At 40.9% G+C, this 15740-nt stretch overlaps 1 protein-coding gene across 18 annotated transcripts in view; it reads left to right on the top strand.

Annotated features, from left to right (window-relative positions):
* LOC125884802 (CLIP-associating protein 1-A-like) overlaps positions 1 to 15740 on the top strand; it is a 74425-nt gene that overhangs the window by 6192 nt on the left and 52493 nt on the right. For 15 of the 18 annotated variants that reach the window (XM_049570022.1, XM_049570020.1, XM_049570021.1 and 12 more), the window contains 2 exons: positions 48 to 145; positions 1650 to 1720. In XM_049570022.1, coding sequence (XP_049425979.1) covers positions 48 to 145; positions 1650 to 1720 — 169 coding nt within the window. Of the gene's footprint in view, positions 1 to 47; positions 146 to 1649; positions 1721 to 4304; positions 4527 to 12884; positions 13143 to 15740 lie in introns of those variants that run through there. The other 3 variants (XM_049570036.1, XM_049570037.1, XM_049570035.1) reach the window with 3 other exon arrangements.

Below are 15740 nucleotides of genomic sequence, written 5' to 3'. Positions count from 1 at the left end.
ACAGCAGCAGTGTGTTGACGTGTTGTGTTCTCATCGTGGTCCTTTAGGTGCGTGACGGAGCCATGAACTGCCTCGTGGAGATCTACCGCCACGTCGGGGAGCGAGTGAGGATGGACCTGGGAAAGAAGGGTCTGCCTCAGTCACGGTGCGTTCAAATGCTCACTGCACGCTGTCACAACAACAATAATATGATAATTATTTGAATTTATTTTTCTGTAATTTAATTTTTTGTTGTTAGCAGAACAGAACGTTCTCTGACTGAGAGACGAAATGAAATGAATAAAACAAAATAAAATGAAATCGGACGAAACAAATAAAATGTGGGTGTTGGTAGCGTAGTGGATAGTGCTGGCGCCCCGTGTACAGAGTGATGCCTCGCTGCAGCCGTCACAAGTTCGGCTCTGGTTTGCAACTCTTTGCTGCGTGTCGTCCCCCAACTCTCTCTCCGTCTCCCCATTTCACACTGTCCTGTACATTAAAGACAAAAAGCCCCACAAAATAATCTTAAAAATAAAACAAAATAAAATAAAATAGAATAAAATAAAATTAAATGCAATAGAATGGTATAGAATAAAATACAATAAAAGAAAACAAAATAAAATACAAAAGAATAAAACAAAATAAGATAAAATTGAATAAAACAAAATACAATAAAATACAAAAGAATAAATCAAAATAAAATAAAAATAAAACAAAATACAATAAAAGAAAACAAAATAAAATAAAATGAAATTCTGTACAATAAAAAAAAACTACAATAGAATAAAATGAAATAGAATAAATGAAAATAGAATACAGCAGAATAAAATAAAGTACAATACAACAGAATAAAATAAGATCAAATACAATAGGTTAAGATGAAACTAAATGAAATAGAAACAAAACTAAATACAGCAAAATAAAGTAAAATACAATAGAGTAAATCAAAATAGAGTTGGATAAAACACAGTAAAATAAAATAAAAAATAAGATAAAATAAAAAGAAATAAACAGATGTTTTAAAAGGACGCTGTTTGTAGCAGTTTCTGATGAACATGACAAACACATTACCGAACACAACATATCAAACACAACATTTTCAGTTTATTTATAATTAATTGAGTCAATTAAATGTCTTTACAATAGTGTAAACTGCCCGTCACAAGTTCACAGGCTGTGAGGTGACGTCCTTTAAACAGACCACGACCCAGAGTCAGTGTTTGATGATTTAAGTGAGAACATGTTTTGTACGTTGTTCAGTTCACACATCACCACAGACGTATATTCTTACATCTACTGACACCAAAGCTTCTCTCTCTAACAACATTTGAAATCAGCATTGCTCCCTGGTACGAAGGATGTTTTCTCACAGACGGAGAACAGAAGTCACCGGCGGCTGCTGTTACGTTGTGATTATGAGTGTTTGTTCTAATAATATTACCCAGCAGGCGTCACAGACGTTACGACGAGTATTTTGGGATGCAGAGACTGCGAGCGACGAGTCGATGATTTGTCCTATTTAACGGCCGCCTGGGGAGACTGAACTGAGACAATTTGAGAGTTTTGTTTTCAGAGGCCTGAAGGCAGCACGGCTGTTTATGCTCTGATGTTAACTCTCTGTCCTCTTCCTCCTCCTCCTCCTCCTCCTCCTCCTCCTCCTCTCTGTCCAGGCTGAACGTCATCTTCAGTAAGTTTGATGAAGTCCAGAGGTCGGGGAACATGGTGCTGTCACCTGTGTCAGGTAAGATCTCCTGTTCTACCTGCAGGCTGCAGCGTGATGAGCTCTGTGATGTTGTGTTGTTTGTTGTTGTTGAGAGCCTGTGGACACAACATGTGACACCCTCTCACACTGCACCACTGTCACAGGGTTTTAACAGACTGTGGATGTGTATGACAATGGATAAAACATGGCACAAACGCCGTTTAAATATTTAACGTTCCATAACGAACACAGTAAATGTTTTTATGCCTCTGTGCTGACGACAGCCACGGCCAGAGGCATTATGTTTTTGGGATGTCCGTACATCCATCCCATCTTTGTAAACACGATATCTCAAGATACTTCTTCAAATTTGGCACAAACGTCCACTGGGACTCAACGATGGCCTGATTAAGTTTTGGTGGTCAGAGGTCTCTGTGGCCTTGCATCTGTCTCATTATTCTGAATGTGATATCTCAAGAACAGCTTGAAAGAATTTTTTTTCAAGTTTGGCACAAACGTCCATTTGGACTCAGTGATGAACTTTTTGGATTTCAGTGGTCAAAGGTCAAGGTCACTGTGACATTGCATCTGTCTCGTTCTTGTGAATGTGATATCTCAAGAGCACCTAAAGGGCATTTCTCAAAATTGGCACGAACATTTACTCGGACTCGAGGATGAGCTGGTCAGATTTTGGTGGTCAAAGGTCGCTGTGACCTTGTCTGCCTCATCCTTTTAATTGAGATATATCTTTTTGTTCGTCTTAGGTTGAGGCAGACGTTTTAAATGTAAAAACATCAGAAGGACTGAGACAGTATCGTCCATCAGTCATACAAAGAGCATGTTTCAGCGGGGACACCCTGCTCCTGGTCTCTGCTGGTCTCTCCTGGTCTCTGCTGGTCTTTCCTGGTCTCTGCTGGTCTCTCCCGGTCTTAGCGGGGTGTGTTCACTGTCTTTCAGTCAGAACGTAACCTGAGCCGGTTTCTTTGTGCTGCGGGAGGTGACGAGCTTTCAGCCGCCTCCCTGCAGGAACAGTGACCCTGTTTGGAGGAGCGTGGTTTCTGCAGACGATATCACATCCTGAGTCCGTCCCCTCTGGATCAGACTGAGTGACATCACATGGATCTGTTTGGCCCCCCAGGCCGGAGCTGACAGGCCCCATCGCTGTGGTCACCAGGCTCAGCTTTCATCTCAGGGGCCCCTCGGATTAAAATAAAAAGAGCTTCCTCTGAGGAAACAACATGAATTTGTCAGTGAGATAATCTGACATGGAGGGAGGAGCTCTACCTGTTTATCACGTCCTTCATCGGGGTCGAGTCAGGGGCAGTTCATCTACGACGGAAATGTGACGGCTCGTTGCTTTCACAATTAAAGCATCCAGTAGTTTACATGTGAAAAGCAGCAGTAGCTTGAAATTAGTGGGCAGCAAATTAGTGCTTGCTTGTTGATGGGGATTGGTCGGCTTACAAATTTCTACTGTCAGTAAACTGTGTCGTCTGAGAAAGCTGGTTGCATTGATTGATTTAAAAAATCTCTTTTTTTCTCTTACTATTTTTATTCCATTTTTATTACGTCTTCATTTCTGTTGATTAAATCTTTTTTTTTTTAATTCACTTATTCCAGGTCATTTTTTTTATATCTGTTTATTTAAGATTTTGATTAATTGATTTTCTTTTCTTTTTTTATCACCATTACTATGTCTCTGTTTGATTTAATTTTAATCATTATTCATTTTTATCATTTATTTATACATTTATTTTTATAATTTTCTATTTTTTAATATTCATTTTTTAATTAGTTTTTTTTTTTTTACTAATTTTTTATGATGATCACTATTACCATTTTATTATTTTATTTCATTTTTGTCTTTGATCATTTATTTTTTTCTATTCCTTGCTCTCTATTTATTTATTTTTTATTATTAATATTTTATGTTATTTTTTTGTATTTACTATTATTACTTTTAATTTCTTTTATTAAATTTTTTTATCATCATCAGTATTTCACCTCTTTTTTCTATCATTATTTTTTCTTTTTAATTATTTTTATTAATAATATTTCATATTTATTTATCTATCTGTTTATTTATTCTTTTTTTACTTAATTTTTGTTATCACTATTGCTATTTCTCAAATTTGTTTCATTTTTATTTTTATTTATTTAATTATTAATATTTAAAAAACTCTAATTATAATATTTTGAATTTTTAAATTTATTTATTTTAAATAAATGTGTACTTAAATTAGTTTTTGTGACTATATCTCTATCGCTACATTTATCGAGGAATTACTGTGGTATCTTTACTTGTATGGAAATGGGAAATGAAACTTAGATACAGAAAAATTCAGTAAATTAACATACAAAATAATAATAATAATAATAAAAAATAAACTGGTGGGGGAAGAAAAAAGACGAGAGAGAGAGAGGAGTGTGACAGCTGAGAATTGTTCAGAGCAGAAAATAAGAAACTAAAACTCCTTTCAGAGAGAGAGAGAAACAAACACAGGAAGAAACAAACTGTAAAACTGAGAGTGGAGGAGAAAGACTGAGGAAATGGACTCCTTCCTCCGGCAGCCCAGGGCTCTTATTTTGTAGGAGCTCTGTCAGCTGTTGTCCCCACAGTCACAAGACCAGGTCTGAGGGGAAGGGAGGAGGCAGGCAGCAGTGTCTCCGCTCTGTGTCGCTGTCAGGACGCCACTGCAGCTCCACGGGGGGAAGGTATCGCCTCGCAGAGTCAAGCCGGATCCCTGCAGGTAAATCCACCCTGTACACGACGAAGAACAGACATTCAGAGGTGCAGAGAGAATATCCAGCCTGCTGTCCGTCCGTGTCGCTGGTGCAGAAACAGGTTATTACCCGACTCTCTTTGTGCTCACTGATAATTACATTGGGATCATAATTGGGACCTGAATGCCACAAGTAACTGGAGCTCAGTGATGCGTTCAATGCCGCTCTGCTCGCCTGGTGCTTCAGCCAAATATGTAGATAATGTGAGTTATTCTGGCAGAACAAAACCCTTATACGTGACTTTAAGTTGATTTTAAACTGCCTGTGTTATGTCAAGTGTTATGATAATCCAGATATGGTTAAATTAGAGGCATAAAAATCTTTAAAGATGGTTTGTTTTGGGAGATCAGCTGATAAAAGCAGCTGTTTGTGAAACGTATCCTGCAGACTCGACTGTCCTCAGTCACGGCAGCTTTCTAGTCCCTTTAATAAATAGTTTTATCACAGACAACCAGCCTGAAGGTATTTAATTAAACAGTATTTCCATTATTCTGAGGCTGTTATGTCGCTTGGACAAACAGCAGCTGCTTCCAGCTTTTTGATTTTCTTTCTGTTAATTGTTCGGTTAAAAAAAATAGCCGAAATTTTCGTGGAGCTCAAGTTGACATGTTTAAATTGTAAAATCAAAGGTGTACATTTTACGGCCATAAAGAAAACCAGCTAATGTTGTAACCAACGTAAATTTGGCTTTTTTTGCTTAAAAATTAGGCTAAAACGTTTCATCTGTTTTCAGAGTTGGTGCTCCAACACAGGTAACAAAATATTCAACTGATAGAGAACGTTACAGACACCAGTAACGTACAAATATGTCTTTATTGTGTAGTTGAGTATGCGGGAATTAGTGCCATCTAGTGGTGAGGCTGCAGATTGCAACCAGCTGAAATTTCTCCTGATTCATTGTCTTGTGTGGCGATCAGTGATGTAACAGGCTCCGAATCCGATACATCATCACAACTATTTCTGCGACATAATTCCATGCACCTAAAAACATTTGAACACAACATCAAAACATTAAAATTTACCCTCACCTAACGCACATTTTTACTGAATAGAGCTTAAACTCATTGTAAAGTAACTCAGTGTAACCTTTGTTAGCTGTTAGCTGTTAGCTCCGGCAACTGGCTGCTAACAGCTAACAGCTAACGTTAACTAGCTCTCTTCCTTCTGGTGTCATCATAGATTTGTTGTTTATAACGTGGCATTATCAGGGAAACAATAGGGCGCGTAACTTGACATGAAGATAGTAAGTTTACGGCGTCCATTTGTCCCGACAAGGCGGCTATCAGCCGATACCGAATTGACCAGGTCTCTATTGGAGACAGGCCTTTATTTGTCGAAATGTGTAGCCACACCGGGCTAGTAAAAGGGACTAGGCTTTTAATTTAAGTTTTAGACAGTGATTCAGAGGTTTTGATTCCGATTTGGAGCGACATTTAACATTTCTGTTACCTCTTGACCACTGATACAAATTCGTTTTTATGTCTGGAACCTCTCGTCGACAACGGGCTTGAGATGCGCCCACGCTTTGAGGGCTTGGCTCAGATTTTACTCCTTAAGGAATCTGATCCCGTTTGATTTGGCGGTCTGTACCTCTTGTGACTGCATGCCTTTGCTGAACCCTGGACCTTCCACACACTGGGGTTGTTCATCTGACCCAATAGGGTGCGTCCTCTGATATGAAGATAGCAAGTTTACGGCGTCCTTTTGTCCCGACAAGGCGGATATCGTCCGATTCTGAATTGTTGCAGCCCTAGAAAATGGCCATGATGTTATCATCTTGCAGGCTGGAGTCAGTTTGATACCTAAGAGATGTTTAATGTTGTATTTAACAGCAAACTCATCCATGACTGACTTCACACAACCGTCTGCTCCAGTTAGAAGGATAGTACATGGACTTTGAGTTAACTCTGACACTCAAAGACATCATCTTTTGATGTCCTGTATGATTGGTGGCTCTGGATGCAGCTCTGTGATTGGCTGGGGCCTGTTCGTGTGCGTCACGCAGCCTCGGGAGGTCGTGCAGGGAGGTGCGGACAGACGAGGACAGGTACCCGCTGCCAGCAGGACTTAGGTTGCACAGTTGGAAAGCTCCTGAATAATGAACACAGTGCAGGGACAGAGAGACAGAGCACCACGCAGCAGTTAGCAATGTTTCTGTCCAATAGACCTTCATCATGTGTGTTTGATGATGATAAACCTGCTACTGAAACTATAGTCCCAAACCTGACAGTGGTCTCTGCACAGATACACACACAACAGGAAAACTCCTCTTGACACAAAGTGAACGACACCAAACAGGAACAGGTTTACTCCAAACAGGAACACGGGCTGATTGACCCGGAAAGCCCCGACAAGTAAACAACAACATACAAAGTCACGTATAAAAACAGGACGTAGCTGCTACAGCTTCTCGTCTTTAAAGAGAAAGATGCTCAAGGTTAATAATTCAATAGAAACGCCTTTGCTGATGTCGATTCGAATCCTGGACCTTCTGCATGGAAGACGAGTGCTCTAACCACTACGCTAGGGTTGTTCATCTGACCCATTCTTGTGAAGGCGACATCTCAAGAACACTTTGGGCGATAGTTTCGGTGATATTTTTGCTGTTGTCCATCCATCACATTCTCGTGAACGTGATATCTCAAGAACATCTTGAGGGATTGTCTTCAGACTCAAACGTCCACATGGACTCAACAATGAAGTGATTGGATTTCGGTGGTCAAAAGTCAAGGTCACTGTGACCTGATTTGTCCCATACTTGTGAATTGTGATATCTAAAAAAATGCCTTGATGAAATTTCTTCACATTTGGCACAAACGTCTACTTAGACTCAAGAATCAAATGATTGGATTTTGGTGCTCAAAGGTCAAAGGTCACCATGACCTTTTGACCGTTTGACCCACTCTTGCGAATGTGATATCTTGAGAACGGTTTGATGAAATTTCTTCACATTTGGCACAAACTTCCACTTGGATTTAACAACAAACTGTTTTGATTTTGGTGGTCAAAGGTTAAGCTCAAGGTGACCATGACCTGATTCATCTCATTCTCATGAATTGTGATTTCTAAAAAAAAATGCCTTGTTGAAATTTCTTCAGATTTGGCACGAATATCATCTTAGACTCAAGAATCAAATGATTGGATTTTGGTGCTCAAAGGTCTAAGATCAAGGGTCAAGGTTACCATGACCTGGTTTGACCCATTCTTGCGACTGTGATGTCTTGAGAACGGTTTGACGAAATTTCTTCACATTTGGCACAAACTTTCCCTTGGATTTAACAATGAACTGTTTAGATTTTGGTGGTCAAAGGTCAAGGTCACCATGACCTGGTTTGACCCATTCTCGTGAATGTAATATCTTGAGAACGGTTTGACGAAATTTCTTCACATTTGGCACAAACTTTCCCTTGGATTTAACAATGAACTGTTTAGATTATGGTGGTCAAAGGTCAAGGTCAGGGTCACTGTGACCTGGTTCATCTCATTCTCGTGGACCTGATATTTCAAGAACACCTCAATGAAATGTCTTCAAATTTGGCCCTGAAGCCCAGTTAGACTCAGGAAAACATTTGTTCAACTTTTTATTTGTTTGTGAAAGTTTTGACATATTGACCTTGGTACTTGTTTACTTGTTTATCTAACGACGGTATATACTGATGATTCATGATGACTTGTCTCATAAAACCCTCCCACATTGTAACTCCAGACTCTGTCCTGGTGTGAATCTGGTGGGAACGCTGTGAATGAAGCCTGATTGTTGTGTGGGAACGTCACTCCCTCTGTTGTTCCAGCTGGTGCAGGAGAAATGTCAGGGGTGTTTCCCTCCTCATTCATTCAGCCATGAAAAGGCTCACGTGCACAGGTTGAGAGTGATTATAAAGCACCTGTTGCAAGGTGGTACTGTAACTGGCTACCTGTTGTGAGCTCCTGAAGCTCAGCTGGGACTCTGCGCCGCTCTCCCACGCTCCCTTGTTCCTCGCCCCTCTCACTGCCTCACCTCTCCCCGGTCATTTTGTGAATTTGCATCCAGGAGATCAGCTGTCAGACTCCATCAGGCTCCGGGCTCCGACACACTTTGAGACGCTGCCAGGGGGAAACTTGTGACCTGGCGTCCAGAGGAGGGGCACAATTAAGCCTCTTTCACACAGAGCTCCCAGTACGTTACTGGGATTATCTCTCAGGTGGTGATTTTAACTACATACAGGGACATTTCTGTCTTGTGCCTGTGGGAGCAGCAGGTTTCACTCAGCATCAGTCACTTCAGGGTCAGATTATCGTCTGAGATTAAAACTTTACCCCTCAGTCAATGCCAGGTTGTATTCAGCCCATTTCTGTCAGCCCTCCTGTCTTTGTCCTCCACCTGTGCACCATCAGACAAGAACGTTACATAACATGGATGTGACATGGCTCCACCTGTGAGGAGAAACACTGGTGGGGCAGCAGTGCCATCTTGTGGACGGTGGTTGAACACTGGGAGCCTTGTATCCCTTTGTGTTATTGATTTACCTACGTAGTTATCAGTGCATTTATTTATTTTAATGGCAAAAGGATACGATATAAACTACCAACATTCTGATAAACAGCAGCACAGATCAAATAAATTCGAAACAAATACACATAAAGAAGATAAAATGTGAGAAATCTGACTTTATTCCATGGTTACCAAATATAGCGTCAGAGAGGGAACGTTGTCCCAAAGCTTACTGCTGTGTTCTCACCCTTCACCTGGATGAAGGGAGCTTCATTCAGAGTGGGAGTGGGTATAGTCTGGTTTTGAGAAGGCACCTGGCTGCAGGTGTGTCGTCCGCCAGTTTGACTTTACAAAAGGACTCTGATGACCCGGCTACAGGTCATGGAAGTAGAAGTGCTCTCGCAGAAATGTTTGAATAAATATAAGAAATTCAAATTAAAAGAAAAGCAGCAAGTCGTGGTGTTGAAGAAGCTGGAACTATGAACCATCTAAATTTGATGATAATCATGCATTTTTTATGCGTCTCAAGCACGGCCGCTCTCTGCTTTCAAACTCTGATAGTCCTCCACGAACATTTTTGTCAGGTCTTGTCAGCGAATATGAAACATAGATTTTGTCTTTTTTTTTAATCAAGATCTATCTTTAGTTCGTCATTGTCTCGTTTTCGTCATGGAAGAAAGGTCGTCATAGCTTTGGTCAAGGAAATGAAGGAAAATTTGCGGAAAATTTATGGAGATTAATAAAGGAAAAGTTGAAGGAAATAGAGGATAGGTATGTGCCAATCAGGAAAAACTGGTCACAGACTAAGAAACATAAATATCCCTTGGATAGTATTACAGAAAAGAAAATTGAAGAAAAAAACACGGAAAACAAAAGGCAATGAAAAGTAAATATCCAGAGGTACAGAAGGCATATCGCAGAGTCAGTAACTTTGTGAGAATGAGAACAAGGTATTTAAGGAAGATTTATGAAGAAGATTTGGCAAAGCAATCTAAGAATAAGTGTAAGGTTATTTGGAATTATATAAATAAGAGGACAAAAATTAAAACGAAAATAGGTGATCTATATACCAATCAGGATGACAGTGATTCTCCGAAAACAGATGATGATAAACAAAAAGCAGAAATTTTGTCTGATTATTTTAGCAGTGTATTTGTGACTGAACCTGAAGGGCACATATCTAAATTGCCAAAAGTGGATGTGCAAATGAAACACTTTTTATTCAGCTTTTACAGGATATTGACACCAATAAGTCACCAGGGCCAGATGGGATTCATCCTAGGATTCTAAAAGAGTTGGCGTGTGTAATTGTTGAACCTCTAACATTGTTATTTAATAAATCATTAGAAGAGGCAACTCTATCTTGCGAATGGAAAGATGCACAAATAAGTGCTATTTTCAAGAAAGGAAACAAGTCAATGGCAGAAAATTATAGACCAGTTAGTCTGACATCGGTGATTTGTAAGACAATGGAAAAATTAATTAGACACTATATAGTAGATCATATGAAGACCAACAGGCTTTTTAGTAATAAGCAGTATGGATTTATATCTGGGAGATCAACATCGCTTCAGCTTCTCACAGTTCTGGATAAGTGGACAGCAGCTTTGGATAAAGGGCAGGCAGTTGATTGTATATATATGGACTTCAAAAAAAAAACTTGTGGGCAACAGCACTCACAAAAGACAAAAAAGTCAAAATGTATAAGTTACTAGGGCAACACACGGTCAAACAAACAAACAAACAAACAAACAAACGTTTCGGCCTAAGCCTTCTTCAGTGTATCAAACAGAGACAAAGACACTGAAAGCCTGTTATATACATAGGTAAAGTTCTAGCACCAGTCACAATGCAAGGTATAATGAGAGGCAATAGAAACCATCTGTATTGCAGCTGCAGCCAGTGACAGGCTGACACAGAGCAATTGTCAAGACTGTTGCACCTGAGTCAATCCATTAATAGAAACATGCAAATACAATGAAAACATAAGAACATACAAGTTATACAGACTCACACTAGTTGAATGGGAAAAGGGGAGAATTAAAGTGACTGAAAAGAGGCTGTAAAAATCTTTTAAGTCACTGGGCATAACTCAACTAGGGACTAAGAGAACCCCAGCTAAATAGTCAGAACCTAATACACGCCAGTCTCAATATTCAAAAATATAAAGTAGGAAAAGTTTAAAACTGATCATCAGAAGGAGGAGCCCCACAAGGCTCAGTACTGGGGCCCGTTCTCTTTGTCTTATAAATAAATGTTTTACCAAGTGTGATACATTCTGATTTATACCTTTTTGCAGATGACACTAAAATATTTAGGACAATTACGAAGGACACAGACACAGTTAATTTTCAAGCAGATCTTCACAGCATGAGTAATTGGTGTGATACCTGGTTATTGACATTAAATCCAGAAAAATGTAAGCATCTGCATGTCGGAGGAAGGGGTGACAACTGTGTTGAGTATGTGGTTGGAGACTTGCTTGTCCAACATGTAGAAGAGGAAAAGGATATAGGTGTGGTGGTTGACAGTTCATTAGAATTTCAAAAACACATTTTTTAAAAAATTAAAATATCGAATTCCAGGGTGGCGATAATAAAACAAACTTTTACAAATTTAAGTAAGGAAATTGTTTTACCATTATACAAAGCTTTGGTGAGATCTCATCTTGAATTGCTAGTTCTGTCTGGTGTCCTTATAAAGCAAAATATATAGAAAAAATTGAAGCGGTTCAGAGAAGAGCAACCAAATTAATCCCAGGTCTGAAAGAGATGCCATATGAAGAGAGATTAAGACACTTAGAATTACCAAAGTATAGAGGTGACATGATTGAGGTTTACAAACTTGTCCACAAAGTATATGACTCCACAGTTGAGCCTGTTGTCAGTTTTTGGAATAATAGGTATGAATTAAGAGGAAATTCCTTAAAACTCTTCCCAAAAATGTGTCACTCTGACAAAAGAAAAAACTTTTTACACTTAGGGCTGTAAGAGTATGGAATGAGCTTCCAGAGGATGCAGTGCAGGCTCCATCAGTGAATTCTTTTAAAATTAGACTAGATACATTCTGGTCAAATAAGGATTTTTTTTTATAATTATAAAGTAAGGATATGATTTTTGTGGATTTGGATTATTTTTGAGATGATGTAAGATTATCTTGGATATGTTGTTATATGTATTTAAGTGATATGTATGTATTATTGAGGTTTTTAACTGTATATTGTATTTTGTTTTTCTTGTATGGTTGATAGTATTTTGAGTCTGATGTAGAGGATTTATATCCTGCATCAGATGTATTTTCATTAAATTTCATTAAAATGAGCACTGATTGTCACAATGAAATGCACTGACACAAAAATAAATGAGACAAAAAGGCAATTTATTATTTTAGCCCATCAGAAATATGCTTAAAATTAATTTCGGACACTGAAAGATAAAAAGTGGAAAGTAGTTGGAGCAGGTACCAACATAAAAGACATAAGAAAATCATTATAGACTAGTCCATAGCCATTGGTAGCTTTGTCACCTTCTACCTATGCCAATCCTCAATGCCTATGTGCAGTTTCACATAGATTGACCACGTCAGTGAGTAGAAAAACGTGGGACAGACAGAATGAAATATAAGTTATATTTGATTTAACTCTTTAACAAGCCAAACGTGTGCCGATAAACACCAGACTGTCCCATGTGGCGCTGCAGCCACCTCCCTGTGATAAAACCCCTGATGGTTGAACCTGGGTGGAGGCTCGCCGGCTGACAGAGGACCAGCCTCCTCCTCCTCTCCTGAGTCACCATGACACCGTAGCTGTCCCTCATCCCTGACTCCACCCACCAGCTCCGCCTCCAAACCAAGCGCCGGGGTTTGTCCCCTGACCGACCCCTCCCTTCTCCTCCCATTGGTCCCCCCCCTCCTCCTCCTCCTTCTCCTCCTTTCCTTCATCACCTCTCTCCATCCCCTCCCTTCCTCTTCCTCCATCCTGGCCCCGACCGTGCGAGCAGGGAAGTAGAGGACGAAGACGGGAGAGGAAGATCGTATTGAAGCACATGCTCGCAGATGGGGGAGGGGGGAGGCCAGCTTCCTCCCCTCTTCTTCTGTCTCCTCAGTGAAAGATGTGAGGACCACAGAGGAGCACCTGACTGTCCGCCTGCCCGTCCTGTGCGTCCGCCGGCATGCTGAGGAAACTGGTCTGCAGGCGGATCTGCTCCTGTAAGCTGCTGCTCTTCCTCTGGCTGCAGGGACGCTGTCGCTCGTAGCTGAGACAGAAACAGAGACAGAAGAGGTTGTTATCAGTGATGAATGCAGGCGACAGGAGGTGAATGGCAAGACAGAGGAGGAGGAGGAGGGAGGAGGAAGGGGAGGGGGACGCCTGGTGTGTGACGACGGCTGTAAATCCAGGAGGAATGCAGCGTCTCCAGTGTAAACACAGCAGGGTGAATTGTTGGCCTGCTCACAGCTGGACGTGATGCAGCCGTGTTGTCCGTCTGTGAGCAAAGTTAAGGTCAGGACTGGAGGAGGAGGAGGAGGACAGAGTCAGGCTGCTGAGGAGTTAGAGAGGAGTAGTTTGATGTCATGTTGTCTGTTTGTGAGCAAAGTTAAGGTCAGGACTGGAGGAGGAGGAGGAGGAGGACAGAGTCAGGCTGCTGAGGAGTTACAGAGGAGTAGTTTGATGTCATGTTGTCTGTTTGTGAGCAAAGTTAAGGTCAGGACTGGAGGAGGAGGAGGAGGAGGAGGACAGAGTCAGGCTGCTGAGGAGTTACAGAGGAGTAGTTTGATGTCATGTTGTCTGTTTGTGAGCAAAGTTAAGGTCAGGACTGGAGGAGGAGGAGGAGGACAGAGTCAGGCTGCTGAGGAGTTACAGAGGAGTAGTTTGATGTCATGTTGTCTGTTTGTGAGCAAAGTTAAGGTCAGGACTGGAGGAGGAGGAGGAGGACAGAGTCAGGCTGCTGAGGAGTTACAGAGGAGTAGTTTGATGTCATGTTGACAGGTGAACACAGACGTGTCCGTAAGTGAGGAGATAGTTCAGATCGTTCTGTCACAACAGTTTGTCTTTTAAATCATGTTTATGATGATGTGTAGTTCACGCTGAAGGACATGTAAGATATATAATAATTTCAGGGCTACTTTACAGATTTTCAACCAGCTCTATGTCATGTCACTGCGGTGTTTGGATTGTGTGCAGATGAATGGTGTTAGCGATGACACAAAAGACATGTTACAAGCCCCCAGAAACGGGGCAGAAAGTGGAATTACACCGTTCTGGTTCGTCACATGATGCCACTGGGCCCCAAAAAACTTTAATCATGAAAAAACATTCAGACAATTATAAATGAGTTGATGACTGTTTTTGAGCATCACAACTGCAGCGAAATGACTCATTTCAGTCTGATAACATTTTGAAAGGAAAGAAGAGCCACACAGTGAATTCATTTTATCTCCATTCAAGTTAGCGGAGCGCTAAACTGGTAGTTAGCTGCACTTTCTCCTGGCCTCCGTAAGTCTGTAGTGTGCCTGCTCTATGGGCCTCGTAATGTAGCACTACTTGCACCACTAAGCAACCTTCCTTCAGCTCCATCACTACATCCAGGTCTCTTTATACATTGATGTGGCGGATGGTTGAGGAGCTCCGGGGTCTGTCGGCACAGGGAGGCGCCTTAACACTGTTTATCTGTTAAAATCCCGGTGAAACAGAGCTGGTTGAAAATTGTTAAAGTACCTCTTAAAGAGCAGTCTGGTTAGGACATCTGTGCAGCCATGAAACCTTTAAAAGTCCCATTATGTGATTTTAAAAAAGGGATTTTTGTTTTACTCTTTGTTATGCATGCACGATTTATCGGCTAAATATCGGTCGACATTTGCCTCGTTGATCAGCCTGTCGGCAAATAAGGTGACATTCACTGATGGCAGTGGTCGATGTTATTCTCTTGTGTCTCTGCTGAAAAGCAGAGCTCCAGACTGATGTTGTGCCATCGTCCCGGGGATGTATGAAAACATACTTGAGACAAACAGAGATTTTCCCCGAGATTCTGTCGGGATGAGAGAACGCAGTAAACTCACTATCAAGGTGTCAGAAGACGCACTCTGTTGTTTCCCTGATGATGCCACATTTTGAACAGCAAATCTGTGTTGACAACATCAGGATGATTGAATGTGTGCTCATTCACAGTAAATAAATAACAACAAAAACAAAACAAACAACATAAAAAAACAGTATCAGTATCGACCCAAAATGTCCCAACTGATGCATCCATACTTTCTGTCAGCATTTTACTGAGCGCTCACAAATATAGAGAATACAGAGTTTTTGCCTCTGGGTCGACTTCAGCCGTTGCCGGAGGCTTTATCTCAAGAATACCTTGAGGGAATTTCTTTGAATTTGGCACAAACATCTAGCCTGGAAATCCAGACCCAAATCTAGAAAGATTTAGGGTCTGGCTATGAGTAATGCAAATGGCCCAAACAAACTCGAGGGGCGGCACCAAACATGCATTTGTAAATATCACTGCACGCAATTGGATAACACTACGACCAATCAGAACAACACACAGGGTGACGTATCCAGAGCTTAGCTACCAGCGGAGCTAACTGGTAGATTAGACTCTTGCCGTATCCGGTCGGCAAAACAGCAAAAACGTCCTTCTTGCAAAGGAAAGACTCGAGCGCCGACTTCTGTTCCTCTTTTAGAGAAAAAGCCAAGTCTAACTCGTTCATTGTAGCGGCCAAAGCCGTTTCAAACAACTGGTGTTCATCCGTAGCCATCTTGCAGTGTTTACTGACTGATTCCGGACTTTGTCGTCATCTGTTTAG

This window comes from Epinephelus fuscoguttatus, linkage group LG24, assembly GCF_011397635.1.
Source record: "Epinephelus fuscoguttatus linkage group LG24, E.fuscoguttatus.final_Chr_v1".
In the NCBI taxonomy this organism is placed as follows: Eukaryota; Metazoa; Chordata; class Actinopteri; order Perciformes; family Serranidae; genus Epinephelus; species Epinephelus fuscoguttatus.
This window is presented reverse-complemented; position numbering and strand designations above follow the sequence as displayed.